This window comes from Grammomys surdaster, unplaced genomic scaffold, assembly GCF_004785775.1.
Source record: "Grammomys surdaster isolate TR1022 unplaced genomic scaffold, NIH_TR_1.0 141, whole genome shotgun sequence".
NCBI classification, from domain to species: Eukaryota; Metazoa; Chordata; class Mammalia; order Rodentia; family Muridae; genus Grammomys; species Grammomys surdaster.
In genome coordinates, this window is record NW_021604599.1 from 9597097 (window position 1) to 9618121 (window position 21025).

At 38.0% G+C, this 21025-nt stretch overlaps 1 protein-coding gene across 24 annotated transcripts in view; it reads right to left on the bottom strand.

Moving 5' to 3' along the window:
- Positions 1 to 21025, bottom strand: part of Trpm3 (transient receptor potential cation channel subfamily M member 3) — an 818801-nt gene that overhangs the window by 194402 nt on the left and 603374 nt on the right. For 22 of the 24 annotated variants that reach the window (XM_028763978.1, XM_028763979.1, XM_028763998.1 and 19 more), the window contains one exon: positions 15477 to 15651. In XM_028763978.1, coding sequence (XP_028619811.1) covers positions 15477 to 15651 — 175 coding nt within the window. Of the gene's footprint in view, positions 1 to 7827; positions 8661 to 15379; positions 15652 to 21025 lie in introns of those variants that run through there. The other 2 variants (XM_028764000.1, XM_028764001.1) reach the window with 2 other exon arrangements.

A 21025-nucleotide genomic window follows, 5' to 3' on the forward strand; every position in this document is an offset into this window, starting at 1 on the left:
GAGAGAGAGAGAGAGAGAGAGAGAGAGAGAGAGGGAAAGAGAGAGGATAATATGACTGTTGAGTGTTTAGCCTGGCTTAGTGAAGATGACTCCAAGTGGGGGTTGTAAGAGAAGACACCGACCAAACGTTCCGTAGCTTGCAGCCTTTGCTGTCTTTAGACTTTCCCGTTTATTTCTCTGCTGATCTCCTGTTGCGGCAGAGGTTCGTTTTGTTTCCCTGTCTTATTTTGTGGAAATATGTCTTAGTGATTTTGAGATGCCTGCTTTCTTGAAATTCTTATTATTTCTTTTTAGTGCTTTCCATTTTTTTCCTACTCTACAACACCAGATATTTGAACATCAATGGACATAGAGACAACCTCCTGGTTAGATTTCTTTTTTATGGCACTAGAGTAGTAGATTGAAAACTTGTTGACATCAAAACATGGTTGTAATATTGCATGAAACTGTAGCTTTAGAACCGGGTCTACAACGGAGTGATCTTACTTATGGAAACCACTAATTTGTGTCTCCATTTGCATCAATGTTATTTTGGGTACACCTCAAATTAGAGGGTTTTGTGACTGAGGAAAATCTCTGCACCGTGGCATTTGCAGTTTCATTTGTATGGTCTGTCACTGTTTAGATGAATCATGGAGTAATTTAAAACAGGTCAGTGTTTACCCGGGGCTTAGGATAGCTATCAACATGCCCCATACTTTACAATTAGTGTTCTATTCAAATGCTGTGAATGCAACCCACATGTAGAAATACTTCTCCCAGAATAAATGTAATTATCTGTGATATCAGATTTTTGTTCCTAGATTTGAAAATTTAAAAAAAAAAAACCATCTAGAATTCAGTGAGACTCCAAGAGCTAATCTGAGGTTAATTAACAGCTTTTGAGGAGCGCAGTCCTCCCAAGACCCCTTTGGATGCTGTTAGATGCTGCAGACAGTGTGAGGAATTTTACTTATATAAATAAAACTGTGAATGCCCACACTTGGTGCTTAAAAGACACTGTTTCCAGTGGAGTCTGTACTTTACTAAAGAAAACAGAAAATTTTATCATTTATTTGAAGCTAAAGAAATGCCTAAATGTTATATAAAGGGTACTGAAAGTTGTCCTTAAATGAGGTTATAGAGAATGACAATCTATATGATTGTCTTCTTCCCTTTAATTATTTTTTGTCCTTCTGTTTTTGGTAAAAGTTACTACTTTCTTTCAAATGCCATAACTTTGCTATTACAAGTATGGTTCATCTGTAGAGGCTGGACAGCCTTGAATAGGCTCTTACCTGCTGGCTGCGTAATCTTAAACATTACATAACCTTTTATTCATCCCTTTCATATATGAAACATGGAAGTGATAAAGTATTTCTCATAGACATCTGAATTAGATGAGTTCATCCTCATAAAAGGCCTGGTGTGTAGCAACGCTGTTATAATGCTTTTGTTTTATGTTTAGGGAAGAGTCATTGGTGGTTTCTTTTCCATTAAATAGAATGGCCTGTGATGGCAGCTGATCTTGAATCCTAATTTCTGTAGCTAAATAATTTTTCCCATTTGAGAGAGATTAAAGAGCTGCAGTGTTTTCTTACTTTTGGGAAATTGAGATATTTAGATTTAGCTAAGCTTTATTAAAATGGAGATCTGCAGACACCCCATGTAGACATTTGCATATCTATCCATCCATCCGTTCAGTAATTCATTCACTCACTCATTCATTTACTCATTCACTCACTCATTAACTTACTCATTCACTCACTCATTCATTCACTCATTCACTCACTCATTAACTTACTCATTCACTCACTTGCTCATTCTCTCACTCATTCATTTGCTCACTCATTCACTCATTCCTTTGTTCACTCACTCATTTACTCATTCATTCACTAGCTTACTCACTCACTCACTCACTCACTCACTCACTCACTCACTCACTCACTAAAGCAGACTGTTGATGCCTGTTACTGTCATATACTATTGTTTCCCTCCATGTCATTATTTCACATTGGAGTCTGCTCCGAGTGGTAAGGCAACAGTAGCATCTGTAGGCTTTAGCATCCAGTCTTAAAAACACCAGCAGTGACAGGCCTGACTTTCTGAAATACTGTCCCAGCTCACCTCACCCTCCATGGACTTTGCCTTGGGTCTGTCCCATCTTACTCAGCTGGAATAAAACAATTGCTAATTGGGTTCTTTCCTATCTTCCTCTAGTCCATCTTCCATGGAATTGGTTAGATGGCTCTTCTGTAGATCAATAGCTCCCCATCACTCCCAGATGGCATCTTAGTTAGCACATGTCATTTAAGATTATCTGTGGTCTCTCTCCTAATCAAGCCTCTCTTCTGCTGCCCTTATATATTTCTCATAAATACAGAATCTCTCAAGCCAACTGGAGTCTTGTATACCTCTGTGCCCCTGAACTTGCTCTGTCTACTGCAAGGAATAGTCTCTGTTTCTCAATGTATTGCTTAACGCCCATTTAAACCTCAGTTGAAGCCACTTCCTGTGGGAAATTTTCTGATTACTATTCATTAGATGCTCTGGAAGCTCTTGACATTAAATACTGTACTTGATGCAGCAACTCTGTGGAAATGTTGGTTTCTTTTAGTGTATTATGAATTCTTGAAAGCGGTGGTTGCTTCTTCATGTACTTTTGGTTCTAAATGAGGGAATGGTTTGAGGAGCTTCAGAGGAGTGTTTGTTGACTTGCAGAATGAACAAATAGCTACTTGGTTTGTGTGCAAGTTTTTGTCCCTTTGTTTTCATGCTGGTCTAGACTTCAGGTCTCTTTGGCAAAATGAAAGAAACGGTGTGGAGTTTAACTCCCTCTGCAAGTTGGAATTGCTTCATCTTTAAGTCCAGTCAGATTAATTTCTAAGACTTAGCCTCAGTTTCTGTCTTTCTTTTTAAGACATGAGGTACTTAGAAATGAATTCATCACTCAGATCAGAAACCTAAATTTGGATCTATTTCTAAATTTTGTTGTTTTGTTTTTTAACTCGACATTTGACTTTTTCACAATGTATTTTATTGGGAACAGATTTTTTTAATTCTCATATTGCTTAGGGCAGTAATCATAAAAATGCCCACATCTCAATGATATCAGGGTGACTTCCCTCACACAGAGCTTGATGGCTTTGGTAACTGGCAGTGATTTTATCACATGGATGTCAACACACACACACACACACACACACACACGTATACATATACTATTTAGACAATAGATATTAATCTGTAGAAGATGTCATGATGTAATTAAAATACTTTGATATATTGACTCTCATTGGAATCCATTTCTTTCTTTTCTTATTGAGGACTCTGAGAGAGATTATTCGGCTCTTCAAGTCCTTATCTCCTCATTTGTTTACAGAGCTAGTATGTCCTTAAGGTTGATGTTTGTAGCTCAAAAGATTATGTGTGAAAAATGCCTAGAAGTACCCCCTGACACATAGATGCTGAGTAAGTGGATTTTTAAAGTACCTCAGAATCTTTCACATCTTCAGGGAGGCCCAGTGAAATGTAGCTCAGAGCTGAAATAAGGCAACCCACCCATCTGGTGAAGAGACAGTCTAATATTTCTATTTCTATAAATGTCAAATGAAACAAGTCTTTGAATGAGAAAGCAAAGCAGCAGTGAAAACCACTTAGCCAGGCTTTCAGTGGGGAAAGCCCAGGATCATATTTATTGGGTTGACATGAGAAGATCCCCAGAGCTAATCTTATGTCATTTCAAAATCAAACAGGTGGGGATCAAAACTCATGCAACTGTACCTCTCCTGGTTTTCTTTGTTGATACTTCTGAAGTCTCTGTTTTCCAGGAAAGGCCCTACATGGAAGGAAGATTCTGCTGGAGAGATTTTCACATGGGATAAAGGAATGATAATAACTTTAATCATTTTATGCATGAAAACCTGACTTCCTTAAAAGAGTACACAGCTTGTGAGAGCCATTCAGGCTAGGAAGACAAGCGAGTGAGAAGAGAAGAGTCTGACAATGAACTATGCTAGCCTCTATGTACAAGTTCCCTTCAGTGTATTGATGAAAAGCTTGGGATTTGTTAAAATGGCTGGATGCAAGTGCTATTTTCTGCTCTGTATATGAGGATGCTCTTTACATACAGGAAGATTCAGTACTGCGACTCTAGGAATACACTCGTTTTTATCTGATGCCCAAAGCTCCTTTTAATTAATTGAAAGACATAAATATTCAACCATTAAAATCCCTAAGAGCAACTCCGTTGCTGTTTTTCAAAAAAACAATAGTTAGATAAAAAGTTGATACAGATTGAATGGAACACACATAGATTGGCTAGATGGTTTTTTCAGTGAAAAGCAAATCTAACTACAAATGGCCTCAATGAATCAGACAAATAGCAATTCGGATCTTGGTTTAATATCTAGCCTAGAAGAAATTGTTCATCTGGGCTATTTCTAAGGGTTCTATTTATTTAGTAAGGTAGATCTTAGAGAAAGTGCCTGTTATGGGGCATGACATATACACACTCATGGAACAGTGTGCTCTTTAAGGAGTTTCATGACTGTTACCCATACAGGGACCATTTCCCATTTAACTCTCTCCCCCCCAGATTCTAAAAGCTGGATCCATGTATGGTAGAAGGCACGCACACGCACACTCACATGCCCACGCCCACGCACACATACACACACACATATATATCAAAGGAAACACAAATGAGTGGTGTGGTGGGGCTGAGAGTGGCAAGTGATAACTTATTGTAAGCTAGTACTTACAGTAAGACCAAGCTTTGTACTCTGTGTTCTATAAGGCAGGGTAAGAGAGAGCTAGACTCTAAGCTCCATGGCTGCTTTGATAGCATGATCCATTATGACTGCATTGTATTCTCTTCTCCCCTGTCCTGGAATGCCAACTTAGTGGTGAGAGAAGGCTTTCCCACTTTGTCTTTGTGGTGATCCTATAACTCTGCACTTTCTCTCACATGTCACCCTCTAAAATGCTAACTTTTTATTATGTATCTATTTATCATCTCTCTCTGTCATCTATCATCTATCTCTATCTATCATCTATCTATCTATCTATCTATCTATCTATCTATCTATCTATCTATCTATCTATCTATCTGTCTATCTATCTATCTATCATCTATCTAACCTTGCTAGACTTTAAACCTCACAAGGTATAGAATTTTGTCCTTTTGACTCCCTTGTTTTTTTTTTTTTCTGCCAGTGCCTGGGATAGGGCTTAGACTATAATATTTATTCAAAACATATTCAAATAATATTGAAAGAAATATCAAGTAACACTGGAAATCTATCAGAATTCAAGTACTTCCAGTTTGGTAAAAACGCACTGCAGGAATGAAGGACTGTGATATCCAGTGTGGTTGTTATTAACTATGAGGGACCTTTTGAGTTTAATTATAATTTAATTCAATTTCTTAGCTGAAACCAAAGTGCACAGGGCCTGTCTGATGGATGGCGTAGAGGCAGATTCTGTCATCTCAGGAAGTTTAGCTGGACAACATTTCTCTTGAGGTTAACAGCATTGCCCCACCTCGGGTTGGGTCTAGTAGGACATCTAAATAGGAGACTCAGGACAGTGCTGGCTTTGCATATGTCATTTTCCCTCCTCCCTTTCCTGTTACAATGAGTGTGCCCAAGAGTGAAAAGGAAGCATTCCAAGGAATACAGCAACTGCCACATGGTCAGGCATATTTTCTGCCAAAACTGTAAGTCAAGCAATATCCTGAGTTCACTCCAAGTAAAACCGATCAGCGAACACTACCCATAGCCAGACTAGAGGGACAGTCAGAATTTTATTGGTTTTGGCCCTGCATCAAAATTGGAATCAGAGCTGGCTTAAGAAGTATACAGAATCCCTGAGGCAGGCAAGCTGTGGATCTGCCCTTGATGGATATACATCAAATGGTCGCTTAAGACTTATTTAAAGGAGAAGTTAACTAGCATGTGAGAGAACAAGAAAGCTGGATGCATTCTACTTTCTTGTCTGAAATAACTCAGCTCTGGGATGTGAAAAATAAGCCTCCTGCAGTTACTGGGCCATCTTCCTAGGAAACAATATGGCATGGGTGCTCAGAATATAATTTCAGTCCCAGCCTGCCTGGGAAGACCATGGTGCTACCAGGAGAAAGTTAGCAAATGACATGACCTTTTTGTGTCATTCCTTACTTCTACAATGGAATCGATACCATAACCATCTCATAAAATACAAAAAAAATGCTTAGATCAAGTTCTTGCATATAGATGCTTTGCAATGTATATAAGAGATATACTCATATTTTTATATAAAACTAACTCTAGTGTGTCAAGCATGTTATTGGCAATGGGACAGAAGTGCCGGGGAAGAGTAATGCTACATTATGTCTCTACATACTTTGTCAGAGAATTTCTTCCCATTCTATGTTTTTTCAGATGGTGGAAAATGTGACTTCTCTATTTTTGTTACATATTATATAATGGACTAATTCCTTAAAACTTTCAAACAACTTATTTTATGTGTATGTGTGTTTTGCCTGCACATACATGTGTGTATCACATGTTCTGGTACTCGAAGAGATCAGAAGAGGGCACTGGATCTCTTGGAACTGGTGTTGAAGATGGTTGCGTATCACCATGTAGATGCTGAGAACTATATCGGTCATCTGCAAAAACAGCAAGTGCTCTTAACTGCTGAGCTATCTCTCCAGCCCCTAGTTCCTACGTTTAAAAAATGATATTTCTTATACATTATCAATAGTAAGTTGTGTAGCCAACCTATATCTTATTCCATTTCCAACTGGTTCCCTGTAGTAAGTTGTTTCTGGTTCTTTGTCTCCCGTGCCTTATGTATGTATGGAAATTCTTATGCAGCCAGGTAATTGGAACACTGATATGTTTTGGCATATTGATCAAAAAGCGACTGTTTTCTGTATCCCAAGTATCTCTGAAGTAACTTGGATTCTTATTTCTCTCTTTGTTTAGATAATTCATTGTACTTCTTGTCGCCTGTCTGTCTTACAAATGTGAGGACATTTACAAGACTTTCACTTTATTCAAGTGCTAGAATAGATGTTCACAGCACATTGCTGTGAGATCCTCTCTTTGTCTAGACTCACTGTCAATCTATCATACTCTATCCTTTCATCTGAGCCCAGATGTACCCTCAAAGTCATTCTCGGTGCACTTTAGGGAGCCATCGCTGGCTGATGTGAGTTGACACTCAAGAGGAAAGTGTCTTGCGATTCCTGTACCAGAAATGATAAAACTGAAATGGATCATCAAAGGATGAAAACTAAAGCAATCACAGACTTACAGAAATCCAAATCTTAGATCTATTCCCAAGACACTGAATCATGACTACTATGGGCTTGTAGCAATAGATTCTTTAATGCTTATTCAAGACCTATAGGAGTTTCCCCTTGTGATGAAGAATTGTTTTACATAAACTATCCCAAGAACATATGATAAGCATGACTATCCACTCAGTGATTCAGGAAAGGCTTTACTGGAACCAAATGGTGGGCTTTTGTTTGTTTGTTTGTTTGTTTGTTGTTGTTTCTTTTGGCAAAAATAGTACGCATATCATAGGCTCTTACTTCAATGCATTATCCTTCATCTGTCAAAGAGAGCTTTACAGCAGGTTGTCAATGTTGTATACAGTGTATGAAAATGCTGTGGTCCATGATCAATCTGAGAATTCCACGTGCATTCTGGGAAAAATCTGATGAGAACATTCCAGACATTTATTATTGGTGGTGCCATTGGTGGCAAGTTAACCCAGCATAGTATCAGCTGCAGGGACTGTTTGTTAAGCTTCTTCAGAATTAACTTCTCCTAAAAAATGGGGATTAAATTTGAGGCCATTTTGTTTATGTATTTATTTGCTCATTTCTTTATTTTATGTATATGGTGAGATAGCTACTTTGGAAAACACCAGATGTAGCAGAGGAATCTAATCTTCATATAATCTAAGCCAGCTTCTTAAAGTGAAGAGCATGGATTTTCTCATTGGGATTAAGGAGGGTTCTGGTTTTAAATAGCTTGTTGAGTTCTACATTTGGTCAGTCTAAGTCACTATGTAGACGTGTGTAGTTAATAGACAACTTTGAAGTCTTCCACAGCATTGATGGGCATTCTGGCAATGGCAAACAGGAGATCTCTAAAAAGAGTCCATCCCAATAATTGTTTGGCTGGATTCTTTCTGATGATGTTAGGTTTTCATGGTCAATGACGCATTCTCCAGTGAGCCAACAGTTGAGCAATTTTAAAGCATATTCAATGTAGGGATCGAATTGATTAACTTAGATCAATAAAACCTTTCCCCTTCATGGTATTTTCTTCTCCATGCTTGAGATCAGTCTTTTAAAAATTAATGCTCCATCCTCCCCATGTTGACACAGTAGGGGGAGATTTAACAACACCCTGTTAGACGAAAGTGTTAGAATACTTTGTGCTTTCTTAAATAAACAGAGTTGTTCTAGCCACACAGAATGTTGGCACTTTGACAAAGTTAACTGTGTATCTGTACCTTTATATTTCTCAGAAAAAATTGACAGTAACTCTCTCTGTGTGGTACCTTCTGCTACTTCCAAACTCATTAATATTATATTGATAACTTTTTGCTATATTTGTTTACATGAGATTGCATACACATCTGTGGAGGAAAATTATGCCTTGTAACACTCACAGTATCTAAGAACAGCATTATAAAATACCCAGTAATTGATTAATTTGAAAAGTCATGGTATCAATTCTCTAAGTTTTCAATTAAACTGTTTGGATGTATATTGTAAAGATATAGATATTTATATGGATTTATATGTGAATAAATATTACATTAATTATTTTACTAAATTTAATTGCATTTAATATATTGAATTTAAATGTAGAAATAAAGTTAATCTCTCTGTCTCTGTCTCTCTTTCTCTCTCTTTCTCTCTCTCTCTCTCACACACACACACACACATACATTATATGTGAATAAATATTACATTAATTATTTTGCTAAATTTTATTGCATTTAATACATTGAATTTAAATATAGAAGTAAAATTAATCTCTCTGTCTCTGTCGCACACACACATTTCTATCCTTGACCACTTATGATAGTGCAGGCTTGTAATCCCTCCTTACAGGAGGCTGAAGCAGGAGAAATTAGAGTTGAAGGTCAGCCTAAAGCATAACAGTAATAACAAAATGCAGTCTCTTCTACCAGTTTCTCTCATTTGGTTTGGCGTGAATCTTTTTTCAGGGTTGTTACACAGAGAAAGCCAGCTATTATTTTCATTGTCTACCATTTGACAGACTCTCAGTTTAAACAGATTTTTGAGGGAAAGTAGGAAAAGAGAGTAGATCAATTATATTGTTATTTATGGATAACTGACAGTGTAGAACTGCTGCTGGGAATGCCCCACTCAGGATTTTATCCTGGGCTCTTTAAGCAGTGTGTCCTTATCAGAGCCCATGCGACCTTGTATTCCTGTATATAAATACTCATTACAGTGTCTCTGAGCACCAGGGCTATGCCTTGTTGATCTTCCAGCAGTTCTATGCACATGGTAGGCACTCCATAAATGTCGATGTTTACAGAAGTCACAGTAAAACCACCTTCTGTTCTTTGTCTTTGTTGATTCTATGATTTCTTTCAGGAAAAGTGAAAAAGAACCAGCTTGATTTTTTTTTTAATAGAAAATATATCCTAGAACAGAGATGAGGCAGGTGAAATTAACAAAAACTAAAATGGACACTTGAAGTCAGCATGGTTGACATCGTTTCTTTCTTTCTTATTTGATATTCCAATTATGTCTATATCATGCTGGGTTGCAGGCCATCGAGATCAATTTACTTTCTCTAGAAAGTAATACAGGAAAATGATAGGGTTTTTGACACCCTTCAGTGTGAGCCTGAATCTCTGCAGCAGCAGGAATAAACATTTGTGACCATTGTACAGAATGACATGCCCCAGGGAATAGCTATGGCTCCTGGGTTCCTAATATGCTTGATTTTCAAATGACTTTCTCTCGTCTTTGGATTTGTAATGTGTATTTGGAGAGAAACAAACTTTCTTCAACTCTCAGTGAGAAATTTTCAGTCATAAAATTGGGAACCATACAATGAAGTTTTCCCTTTTCATAGCTAGTGGATGTTCTCATGCCTTCATCCTAGGTGATCAAAAAAAAATCTATTTCAATTAAAATAAAAAAGAATGACTAATAGTAAGAAACACAAAATCAATCGATCAATCAATTAATCAATCAATCGACCAGTCAATCAATCAATCAAACCCATGGAAATTCTTAAATTCTTTTTAAGCAGAAAAGTCTCAGAAGATTTTAAAGTCAAATTCACACATATACTGCTCATAGTCTCTCATACCTTTCCAATGCCACTCACCCCTGTACCTTCCCTCCTACCCCCACCACACATGTGTCACATTCATCACAAACATCCTCACCCCTACTAAACTTCCCATACACCCCTCCACACACAGCACACACCCCACACACCATCCATCATACCCCAACCACCATGACCACCTTTCTCACCACGTGAGCTTACACATGCGCATGCGTGCGCACACACATACGCACACTCCATGACCACATAGCACACACCACAATTTTTCTTCTACTCCCAAGAGTAAGATAGTGCTCACATGTTTTCCATAGTCTGTCCCTAATTAAAATGCCACTAGAACATTATAATATGAATGATATATGCCTCACTGACAATTTCCCAACTGTCATGAATCCTCATATGCATCCTCATTATTCAAAAATCTTTTAAGGTATGTTTTTCTTTTTGGCTATTATATGGTTCTGCTTCTTTTCCAGAGTATCTAAAATGGGGTAAATCCAGGTGATAGTCTTTGGACAAAACCACTAACATATATATAAACATTAGTAATAAAATTGTGATGGATGAGGGACACTGACTCAGAGCACATATGTACTTAGATGACGTTCTATGCTTACATTGATCATTGGCAGGTACTTGTTCATGACATGACAGATGAAGGGATGAGGTCCTATTTCTCTGTAGTCTTAGACTTAAGGTTGACAGTTATCAGATAAAGGCGTATCTGATTTCTACATCAGGATTCTGCACCCTGAAAGGTGTTCCAGACACCAGGCGATATAATTCATCCACTTAATCAAACACAAGAAGGCAAGATCCTCATAAATAAAATCCTAGGTAATTAAGTCTAACAGTTTTTGTTGCTCTTAATATTTGTATTTATGGGGCTTAGTCATTTGTGGTTAAGAAGCAGACTTTGACAACATTTCTAGAGTAATAGAACTAGTTACGGAAGGGATTTAATGATTTGTTCTGAGTCAGAATGATAAATAGGTAAACAGAACATACATTATGATGATAAGTGGGAATATTCACTTGGGCCATTTCTTTCAGGTACCACATGCCACAGAACAGATAGGGAGGAAAAAGACAAAATATAGAACTTAATTTGATTCTCAGCCCTACATACAGAAAAAGCATTTAATTGCAATTGTCTCCTAGTTTATTCAAATCCATTTGCACTGTGATAGACACAGTCTGTTTCTATCCCCAGCAATCTCATTCATGGAAGATAATCAGTTTTGCCAATTATAATTCACTTCCAAAGCGATTCTCTTTTCCAATTCATATTCTCCTTCCAATTCATATTCTTGGAATGGAGCTCAATGACAAACTAGAAAGGTCACAAAGATGACAAAGTAAGGCAAGAAAGGTCATTTCTCAAAGATTATTAACTGAAGAGCTATGTAGTTGCATGGATGCTCTCACAGTCCTCTGGGCTATTTTATTTAGCAACCCACAAATGAAATTAACTTTACACATTGATATAAAGCTCCAGTGTGAAACAGAGGAGTAACAATATTAATTTAGTCAGAAACTAAACTTTGTAATTAGGATGAGTATACTTCCTATATCTAATTTTATTTGGACCCACTTACTTATACAGGCTTGTTTATATAAATATGTATGTATATACACATGCGTGTAGTAGAATGGTTAACTCTGTTGGATTCTGAAAACCAAAGAAGCAATCCTTCCTGGTGAATGAAGATCAATGCTTTTTATTTTTATTCATTGCATGTAAAGAAAGTACATTGCTACAAAATAATGTTCTTTCGAAGTGACTTTAAATTCTATGTGCAAATGTCATTAGACAATTCCTTATCGAGTTTAATAAGCACGACTAATCCTGGAAGCTTTTCCGATGGCACACAAAAACATTCTGACCATTTTATCACATTAAATTTATCAGTGCCCTCCTAAGAGAGTAAATTTTCATCATAACATTGTGCACAGCACCCCTCCCTCTCTCCCTCTCTTTCTCTCTCCCCCCTCCATTTGTGTGTGTTTGTGTTTGACTACATGTACTGACACACATACACACAAGACTTCCCTGTACGTTTCTATTTATTATAAGCATTGTAAGTATCACAGAATATTTTTCAAGTTTCAACTTCTCCCTGAAATAGATAGTGTTTAATTCTTTGCCTCTGTACTAATTATGTGAGTGATTTCTTATTCGTCCATAACTGGCCATGGTTCACATTTATGTAAATCCTGAATAGACTGTGATTTCACATGCTTAGACTATAAAATAGAAGTAAGAATTTCAAATGAAGTTGGAAGTAGGTGACCATTTTGATTCTTAATTTAGGAATGGGTGTAGAACAGTCTAGGTGGTGATGGGAAAGAATCCACATGAGAAAGGAATTATAACTTGGACATAAGATTATATATAATGACTTGGTTTTTGTATGTTAGCAATATGCATGATAATTTAAAACTAAATGTAATTATTGAAAAAAGCAGAGGCACTTCCATGCATGTAAACATTTAAAGGAGTCCTTGAGGCTCTTCATCGGGACAGAAGCACCTATCACAAAACTTTTCTCAATGAATTTTGCTAGTAACCCAGATGGAATTCTAGTCTGAGCTCATGACCAGTGTGGACTGAAGCAAAGTGTTTAACTTCTACTCTATTAGATTAAATCATACAGTGCCCCTCTCAACTCTAAAATGCATAACCCTTCTCACATATTCAAACAGAAACAACCAGAGACATCCTTATGAGAGGTTTTAATATGTTCAAAGCACATAGCCTAAAATAAAGATACATAAAAGGCCCGAGATTTTAGCTATCACGGGGCATATTCCCAGATGGCTAGAAACACTGGAGAAAGTCTTCCTTTTTCTTTGGTCTTGAAGGAAGGAAAGGGAAAACTGCATTCCAAATGCAAAACCTGTATGTGTTTTGAGGGTATCTGACAAAAAAACAATCTGTAAACACCACGGAGAAACAAATAATCAAAAGCTACAAACTATCTAATTCTGTTTTTTTTTCTAGACAAGAGGAGTATGGTGCTGCATTTAAAGAAATGAGGACTATGGCAAATTTTTAATAAGGCAAACAGTTAAGGTTATCGAACACTTTATTAGTCAACATAAGGATCACTGGGCAAATGTCCTCTGCTTACAGCCTCAGCGATAAAATAGATCAGTACTTACTCTCGAAGAAGACAATGATGGCAGTTTAATTAAATTTGTCAATGAGAAAGCTCTAACTTCAAATAGGATTTTTTTAGAACTATCAGATTTCTAGGCATGAAATCACTGTTGTGGCATCCAGTGCTGGGGTAGGAGCTCCCCGCCTTCCATTACTTTCCACCTTACACACGTTGGTTCTAGTATAAATTTGGTAAACATACTGTTTTAGTGGCAAAATGGAGGGCCAAGGATTAAGATGGGGAAAACAAGGTGGTAGTTGCTAACATGTTGAGTCTCTTTTGTAGTCTGGGGAGGAGAGATGTGGAGGAGGGCGTGTCCTCCACCAAGTTAGCTCTTCCATAATTGCACTACTATTGTTGTGTGCTTGTCTTGCTCATTAGATTTGCTATAGCAGCTCCAGGTTGTTCTTTCCTCCTCTATCTCAATGTTCTGCACAGTTCATCATACTTTGGGCTACTCTGTATTTATAAAAGGCCCTATCTCCCGGGGAACTTCTTCGTCATCCTAGCCACATGCTAGGAAAACTGGGTGAGAAAGTTTTTGTTGTTGTTGTTTAGAACTTAAATGACATTGTGTGTGTGTGTGTGTATGTATGTGAGTGTGTGTGTGTGTGCATGCACGTGTGCGAATGCACTAAAGCATGACCACTAGGGATTTGTTAACTAATGAGAGGGCATGTCCCTGGAGAAGAATGATTCTGCCTCTCTCAGCAGTCATTGATTGATTGTCTGTAGTTCTTCATATGAAATGCTCAAAAATAAACAACAACAATGACAACAACAACACCCAAGGCAACATCAACTGAAGGCGAAAGCTAGATGACTTCCCCTGGTTGTACTCCTTCAACTCATTCTCACCCTGTTTTAAATTACCTGCGTAATCTGACATAGTGACCTCACTATTCTACTGGTGGACAGACATCCTCCTAGGGATGTCAGGGCTTTGGATATTAGAGAGTAGCATTTAAGAGCTGGTGGTCCAAGGAAAATACATAGGGGTTGAGTGGTCAGGGGGACATTTACAAAGGACCAGAGCTGTTACTAATTATAGAGGTTTTACCTTCTAGGCAGGTACATAAATAGCAGTACTTGATAACATAGCCTGCCAATGTGTTTACAGCAGCTTGGCCATGATGGTGCTTACACTCATGCCTAAGAGGTACCCAGCTTATCTCACAGGCTGCTCTGCACTGTGATTCAGATGCTGTTTGCTACATTTATCATAAGCCAATTCCTGCCTCTCCTTCCTTGAGAGAGGAAGTGGGAAGGAGCGATGAAGATAAAAGAATACATCCCTTGATTTCCGTTATTTCCCTCATCTTCATTATCAGCACGGTCTCGACGTAGCACTCCTGGATTTCCTCTGCTCTAGTGGAGTGAGAATTTGGGTTTCTTAAAAATCCCAGCTATGTTATGTGAATATGTTTTTGTTTTAATTCCAAGTGTGATATAGGGGGCTGCTTCAGATTGTCCACAGCAGCTAACTACAATTTATCTCATGCTCTGGCAGGGGCATGATTCTGTCAGCTGAAGCTAATTTATGTTTGGGATTCTGGGGACTCTTCAGAGGCTATAAAAACGGCAGAGATCTGCGTGACTGTGGCAGCAGCTGCTGCTTCTTTTGCTGTTTGCTGCATTGTTGGAGATATCCTGGGTATGAAGATTGGACTTGCTTCTAAGAACTTGACCGTAATCAGCAGAAAGTAGTCTAAAGGGACCATTGTCCCCTTTCTCTTTTAGCCTTCTTTCTCTTTTTGGGGGGTTGGAAGGCATGAGTGGAGAAGGGTGATAGATATAAGAACCCAATAAAATAGCCCAAAGTGTAGTTACTGCGTCGGGTATTTCGATGTTGCTCTGTGTTCTACCTTTCCACCATCCCACACTGTCTTGGCTAATTGTAGAGAACATGATCTGATGTCCTCTTTTCCAAGCTTTAAACACAGCTTTGTACCCAGGTGCCTCCCATGCGACCTGGCAATTTACTTACCCTCCTTCTTCTGAATATTTATGTCCAAATGCCAGGATGTCAGATGCCCGTCCACTCCCATCACAGACCACGACTGGTACAGGAGGGGTGTCTCGAAGGTATTCCAGAACAATTGAGATCACATTGGGTCCTCCTTCCACGATGAGAGCCACCACTGGAACCCCTTGACCGATTCCTGCATTAAAAAAAGGAAAAGAAAAGGAAAAAAGGAGAAAAGAACACAAAGCCAGCAAACCAAATAAACAAAAAGAGAAAAAAAAAAAAGCACAAACTAAAATTACTGAGCACGGGGGAGGTAGTGAGATATGAAGGGATAAAATACTGAGTGACGTTTGTAGACAACGCATTAGTAGAATCCCCACCCCCAGAAAGTCCATGTGACTTTGCCTGATTCCCGCAACTCACAAAAGGGAGAGTTTACCCCATTTTACACCTGAGAACCTAAGACGTGAATAAGGAAACTGGGTAACAGAGAAAGACTGGGCCAGCAAAATGGAAGTTAAGATTTTCTAGCTTCCTGGTTACCACAGATAGGTCTAAATAGCTCTTTTTATTAAAAAAACAAAACAAAACAAAACAAAACAAAACAGTAAAACAAAACAAACCACTAAGGCCAGTAGGGGCTTGTTGGATCCACTGCTGCCTGCATTATGGGTCTATGTGTTATAACAATAGGTGATCCTCTGAACATCAGATCTCAATGATACCACCATTATAAAAGATCACTTGGTCATGTGATTTTCTGCATGATTGCATCCTGCTCTATTGAGTGAGGTGCCTAGCCTCATTACACATTTGTTGCATTCAGCTGAATCAAGGAGATTCAAAGATATTTCCTAACACATTCAAGCTATTTCTTTCAATCCACGAAGCATTGTAAGCTTCATGTAACAATTTCTGTAATGTCAGTATCATGTGTGTGATTCATTCTAACACATTAAAGAGAAGCATTGAAAACCAATGTCCATGAGAGAAACAATGAGCCCCAGATTCAGTCCATTTCACATGGACACCTTAAGCATCATTGGTGTCACAGGATAGCTTACTTTTGTTCAAGCTGGTATTGTGCTGAGTTAAACTGAACAATGTAAGAATGAGTTGGCTTCCTAGGGTGTACAAGTGTTCTTACAAAAGACATAATTGAAATTCTGTGCCCTCTCTGTAAATATGAGTTTATACAAAACAAAAACAAGAACAAAACTCTGGTCATCTCAGTTCTCTGTCCTTTGGTGTCATTTTATTTGGTATCAGAAAGCTGCTTCCCAGTGACAAATAACAGTCTGGGATTTGGTTTTTGCTCGGCGTGTAAGAGATTTTATCTGACTTCTGTGACTTGTTTTCCTTCTAAAATATAAGTGTACCAGTCTCACGGGGTCTTATCAACTCCAAGTCACAGAAGATAGATTTTTTTCCATAGTTTGATTTTACTCTAAAAGGAAGGGTTCAAAATGCTGGCTGCACATAAATAGATATTGTTTTAAATCTCCATTTAAAATACGAAGAGGAAAGAATGACTGTGGGTCAAGGAAGGAGGTGGTGAGTCCTTTGTGTTCTCTAATGAGAACTGGGGGAGAGATGAAGCCTGGTGCTCCACTAGCTTTCTGTAGATGGAGAGAACTTGAGAATTATTCTTTTTGTTTTGTTTTTTGATTTTTTGAGACAGGATTTCTCTGTGTAGCCCTGGCTGTCCTGGAACTCACTCTGTAGACCAGGCTGGCCTCGAACTCAGAAATCCGCCTGCCTCTGCCTCCCAAGTGCTGGGATTAAAGGAGTGCGCCACCACTGCCCAAGGATAATTATTCTTTTATATCTAAGGAGAGGACAGTGAAGTATCCTGTGGCTCTGCTTTCCAGGAGCCTCTTCAAAGCCAGATACCAGAATTCTTAGGAAATCTTTTTGGGTATCTGTAAAGAAAGGACTGTCCCATTGCTGCCCATCACGACTATTTAGCAAGGTATTGAAAGACATTTAGGGGAGAAAAGACTAACTTAAGTGAGCCCTTTGTACTGCATGCTCTTCTAGGGTAAAATTTGCTGCATAAAAACCACTTGCTATATGGGGATTTGTACACTGATGTGGATTGAGAACCACGGCTTCTTATTCAGAGGACAGATCTAGATTCCTTCTTGTCTGGGGATGTAGCTTAGTAGTATAGTACTTGCCTAGCATTTACATGGCACTGGCTTCAACCCCAAATACGTGAGAGATAATACTTTATGGTAATTTCTAAATTCTCCCTCGTGAGCAAAGCATCTGTCAATTTAAGTGAACCAGACCAAGTGAACTTTCCTTTCAGATCCATTCAGAGTTGTCATGGAGGGAGAGGTACTAGACTGGACCTCTAGAATGTTCCCATGTTTTAAGGTCTAGTGGAAAGATGAAAATCATCTTTCCAAAAGGATATCTAGGTATAAGGGATTAGTTTTTGATGGACTAATTTGAGTACAATAAGTTTCAAGTATTTCCTGAAAATACATTTGTCAATATATTAATGTCATAATCCCTAGAAATTCCAAAATATGTTCAGGATGGTAAGATTTCCCATATTTGGAATGAAATTGGTAATTAATATGGTTACAAATTAATAATCCAACTAAATGCAGTGCTAAAAAACTGGATAGAGCAAACACTGAATATATCAATACCTCCAAATTCTCCTTCCTTTGGTGTTAAAACATGAAATTTGTCCTGTGGTTTAAAAAAATTATTTAACACTCAAAAGCATCTTGAGTTTCTTATGAGTGGCAGAGACTCTTGTTATGCTTAGAAATACTATGCTTAACACAAATAGAATTTGCCAAATCTGACAACATTAAGCTTTTTTCTTTCTCTCTGGACCCACACATGCACATTGGTTTTGGATTCAGGAGAAGAATGTACTAAATATTTAGTAATGAGCCAAGCTATGAGTGTTAATTTTAGTCTAGCTATAGAGAAAGTTTCATAGAACACTTGTGGATTACAGCAAAAGTGAGGAATGCTTTCTCTAGAAAAGGAAGAGCATGTCTGGTCAGAGAAAAGATGTTTCTATGCAACATCTTTCAGGGTCCATGGATCCGTGAAGTTCATCAGTGAATTTGTACATAATGAGCCTTATTTAAACACATTAAAACATTCATCCATTCATTTATTATTTGTGATTCTCACTGATACATGCTCTTGCATGGGGTTTCAAGCTAGATTCTACATCTGATGAAGCTCTAGTCCATTTTATTGGTCATTTTATTTATATTGACTGGACAAACCTTCCCAGGTAAAGCATTCCTTCCCTCAACCATCCTTTTTTTTTCCCTAACTCTTTAATCTTTCTCCCTATACTTTGTTTTCTAAGCCATACTTTGGGCACAACATGTTTAGGAAAATCTGTAGAAAAATGAACAAATTAGAATCTGTAGTATGTTGTCTGCACATAGGATGAAATACTCTTTTACAAGTCAAACAGGATACATTTTTTATTAGTGACACAAATAAAACATTTTGAGAATTTCTCAAATCTGTAGCTGCTCTAGATTTGCTCAACTCACTGTTGCCTTCTTTATGCCTATCAAAAATTAAATTCCTTTAACAGTTCTTACAAAGCTGCATCTCGCTCAGTTGAAACTGTTGGCTATTTGCACCCCAATTCCTCTCCTAAAAGCTGCTCAGATTTACACTAAAGAAAGCCTATTATTAGGAAAAAGTTTATGTAGATTCCTGTGGGATCTCTGGATTATTCTTCTGGTTTGGGAGAAAAACAGTTTTATTGCCTAGTTAATGGTAATCATTTAAAATGTTCTGTATCTGAAGACTTGTAGTAGTTCTTAGGAGAAGTCTATTAGAATGCAAGTTGCTTAAGCAAGAAGATCTGACACACTTGCCACATACTTCAACATGAGCATTTCTAGAAGTGGGAGCATCACAGCCAACAAAAATATGAGCTTAGGAAAGAGACTTAGCACATGAGTACAGCAGGGTCCAGTTGACCTTGGCTCTTAATTATATTCAGAACCCTACCTCTCTCTCCACATAAGAACATGTTTGACGTTAATTGTATCTTTTTCTGGCTAGTATGCAATTCAGAAAGTTTTTTTACCCCCATACTGGAAGCATCTAAATTGGAGCAAATCAAGACTGAGTTGGGCATTGTGTAGGAGACAGTTGGCAAAAACAGAAGACTTTAAATTCCAACTCACGAAAAAATTATTTTTGTTATTTTGTGTATATGGGTAAGTTTTGCCTGCCTGGATGTCTGTCCACCACGTGTGTGCCTGGTGCCAGTAGGTGCCTGAAGAGGGCATCAGATTCCCCTGGTACTGAAGTTATAGATATTTATGAACTGTTATACGGGTTCTGGGAATAGAATCTGGGTCTCCAGGAAAAGCAGCCAGTGACCTTAACTGCTTTGTCATCCTTCTAGCACTCATGCTTTTTACTTTTTTTTATTTCTTTTGTTTTTAATGATTCTCTTCCCCTTTTCCCCTCCCATAACTCTCCCCACCCCCTGACATGAATCCATAATGTATAAGCAATTTAGATACTTATGAAAGCATTTGTTGTGTTATTAAAAAAATGGTTGGCTCACTGAGAAGAATTTGTTGACTAACATCCTGGTTTGGCATCAAGACTGTAGGATGGGATATAAAGAACTTAGAAGTCTATGGAGTCATCTATTTTCTGTTGCAAGGTGGTTTATATTTACATGTGGGTGGAGCATACAAGATTGATCTTGACTTAAGTCTCAAGCTTCTGATATTATAGTCTGTGTCATTTACAAAGGTGGTTCCTGCTCCTTGTAAGAGATGACCTCCTAAAGACAGTGCCCAGCTCAAGACCAACTCTGTAACTCCCCAGGAACCAAGCAAAGCAAGTGGTAAGAACATGAACACAGGTAATTTTAGCCTTTGTCAGTTCTGGGGTTATGTGATTCTTAGTGTTTTAAAAGTTTGTATGGAGCAAGAATGTATGTGTTTTGAAATACTGCATATTGTCAGTATTTATCAATATGTTTATATCACACATATTTAAATTTACGTAATTATAACTCCAATTAAAAATCTCCACCCACCCAGTAACTCAAGTAGCCTGCGTCTTGATTTAGCAGTTGATTCTGCCAATAAAAACATGGTTACCATCTCCTATGTTTAGATTATATGAGTGGCCAGGAAAACCAAGTAACCCCCTAATGATTGTACTTTTCAAACAGAATCTCCCACACATTTGAGAGGCATGAGCAATTACTGTAGTGTTGGAACCTATACATCATCAAACCTTTTTTCAGATTAGATTCTCAGTGCCTGTAACTAGATATGATGTTTCTTCTATGGTCTGTAAAGTTTGAAATGGATGTAGCAAGATTGTAATCAGAGCCAGTGAGATGGCTCAGTGTGTACATTTTTTTCAGGAATCCACAGGGTGGAAGGAAAGAACTGAAAGTTGTTCTCTCTCTCTCTCTCTCTCTCACACACACACACACACACACACACACACACACACACACTTAAAAAGCTGTTAATCAGTGTGTGTATAACTGAAAAAAAATCTATTCTCTTTATCTCTAAGCTTAAAGTATC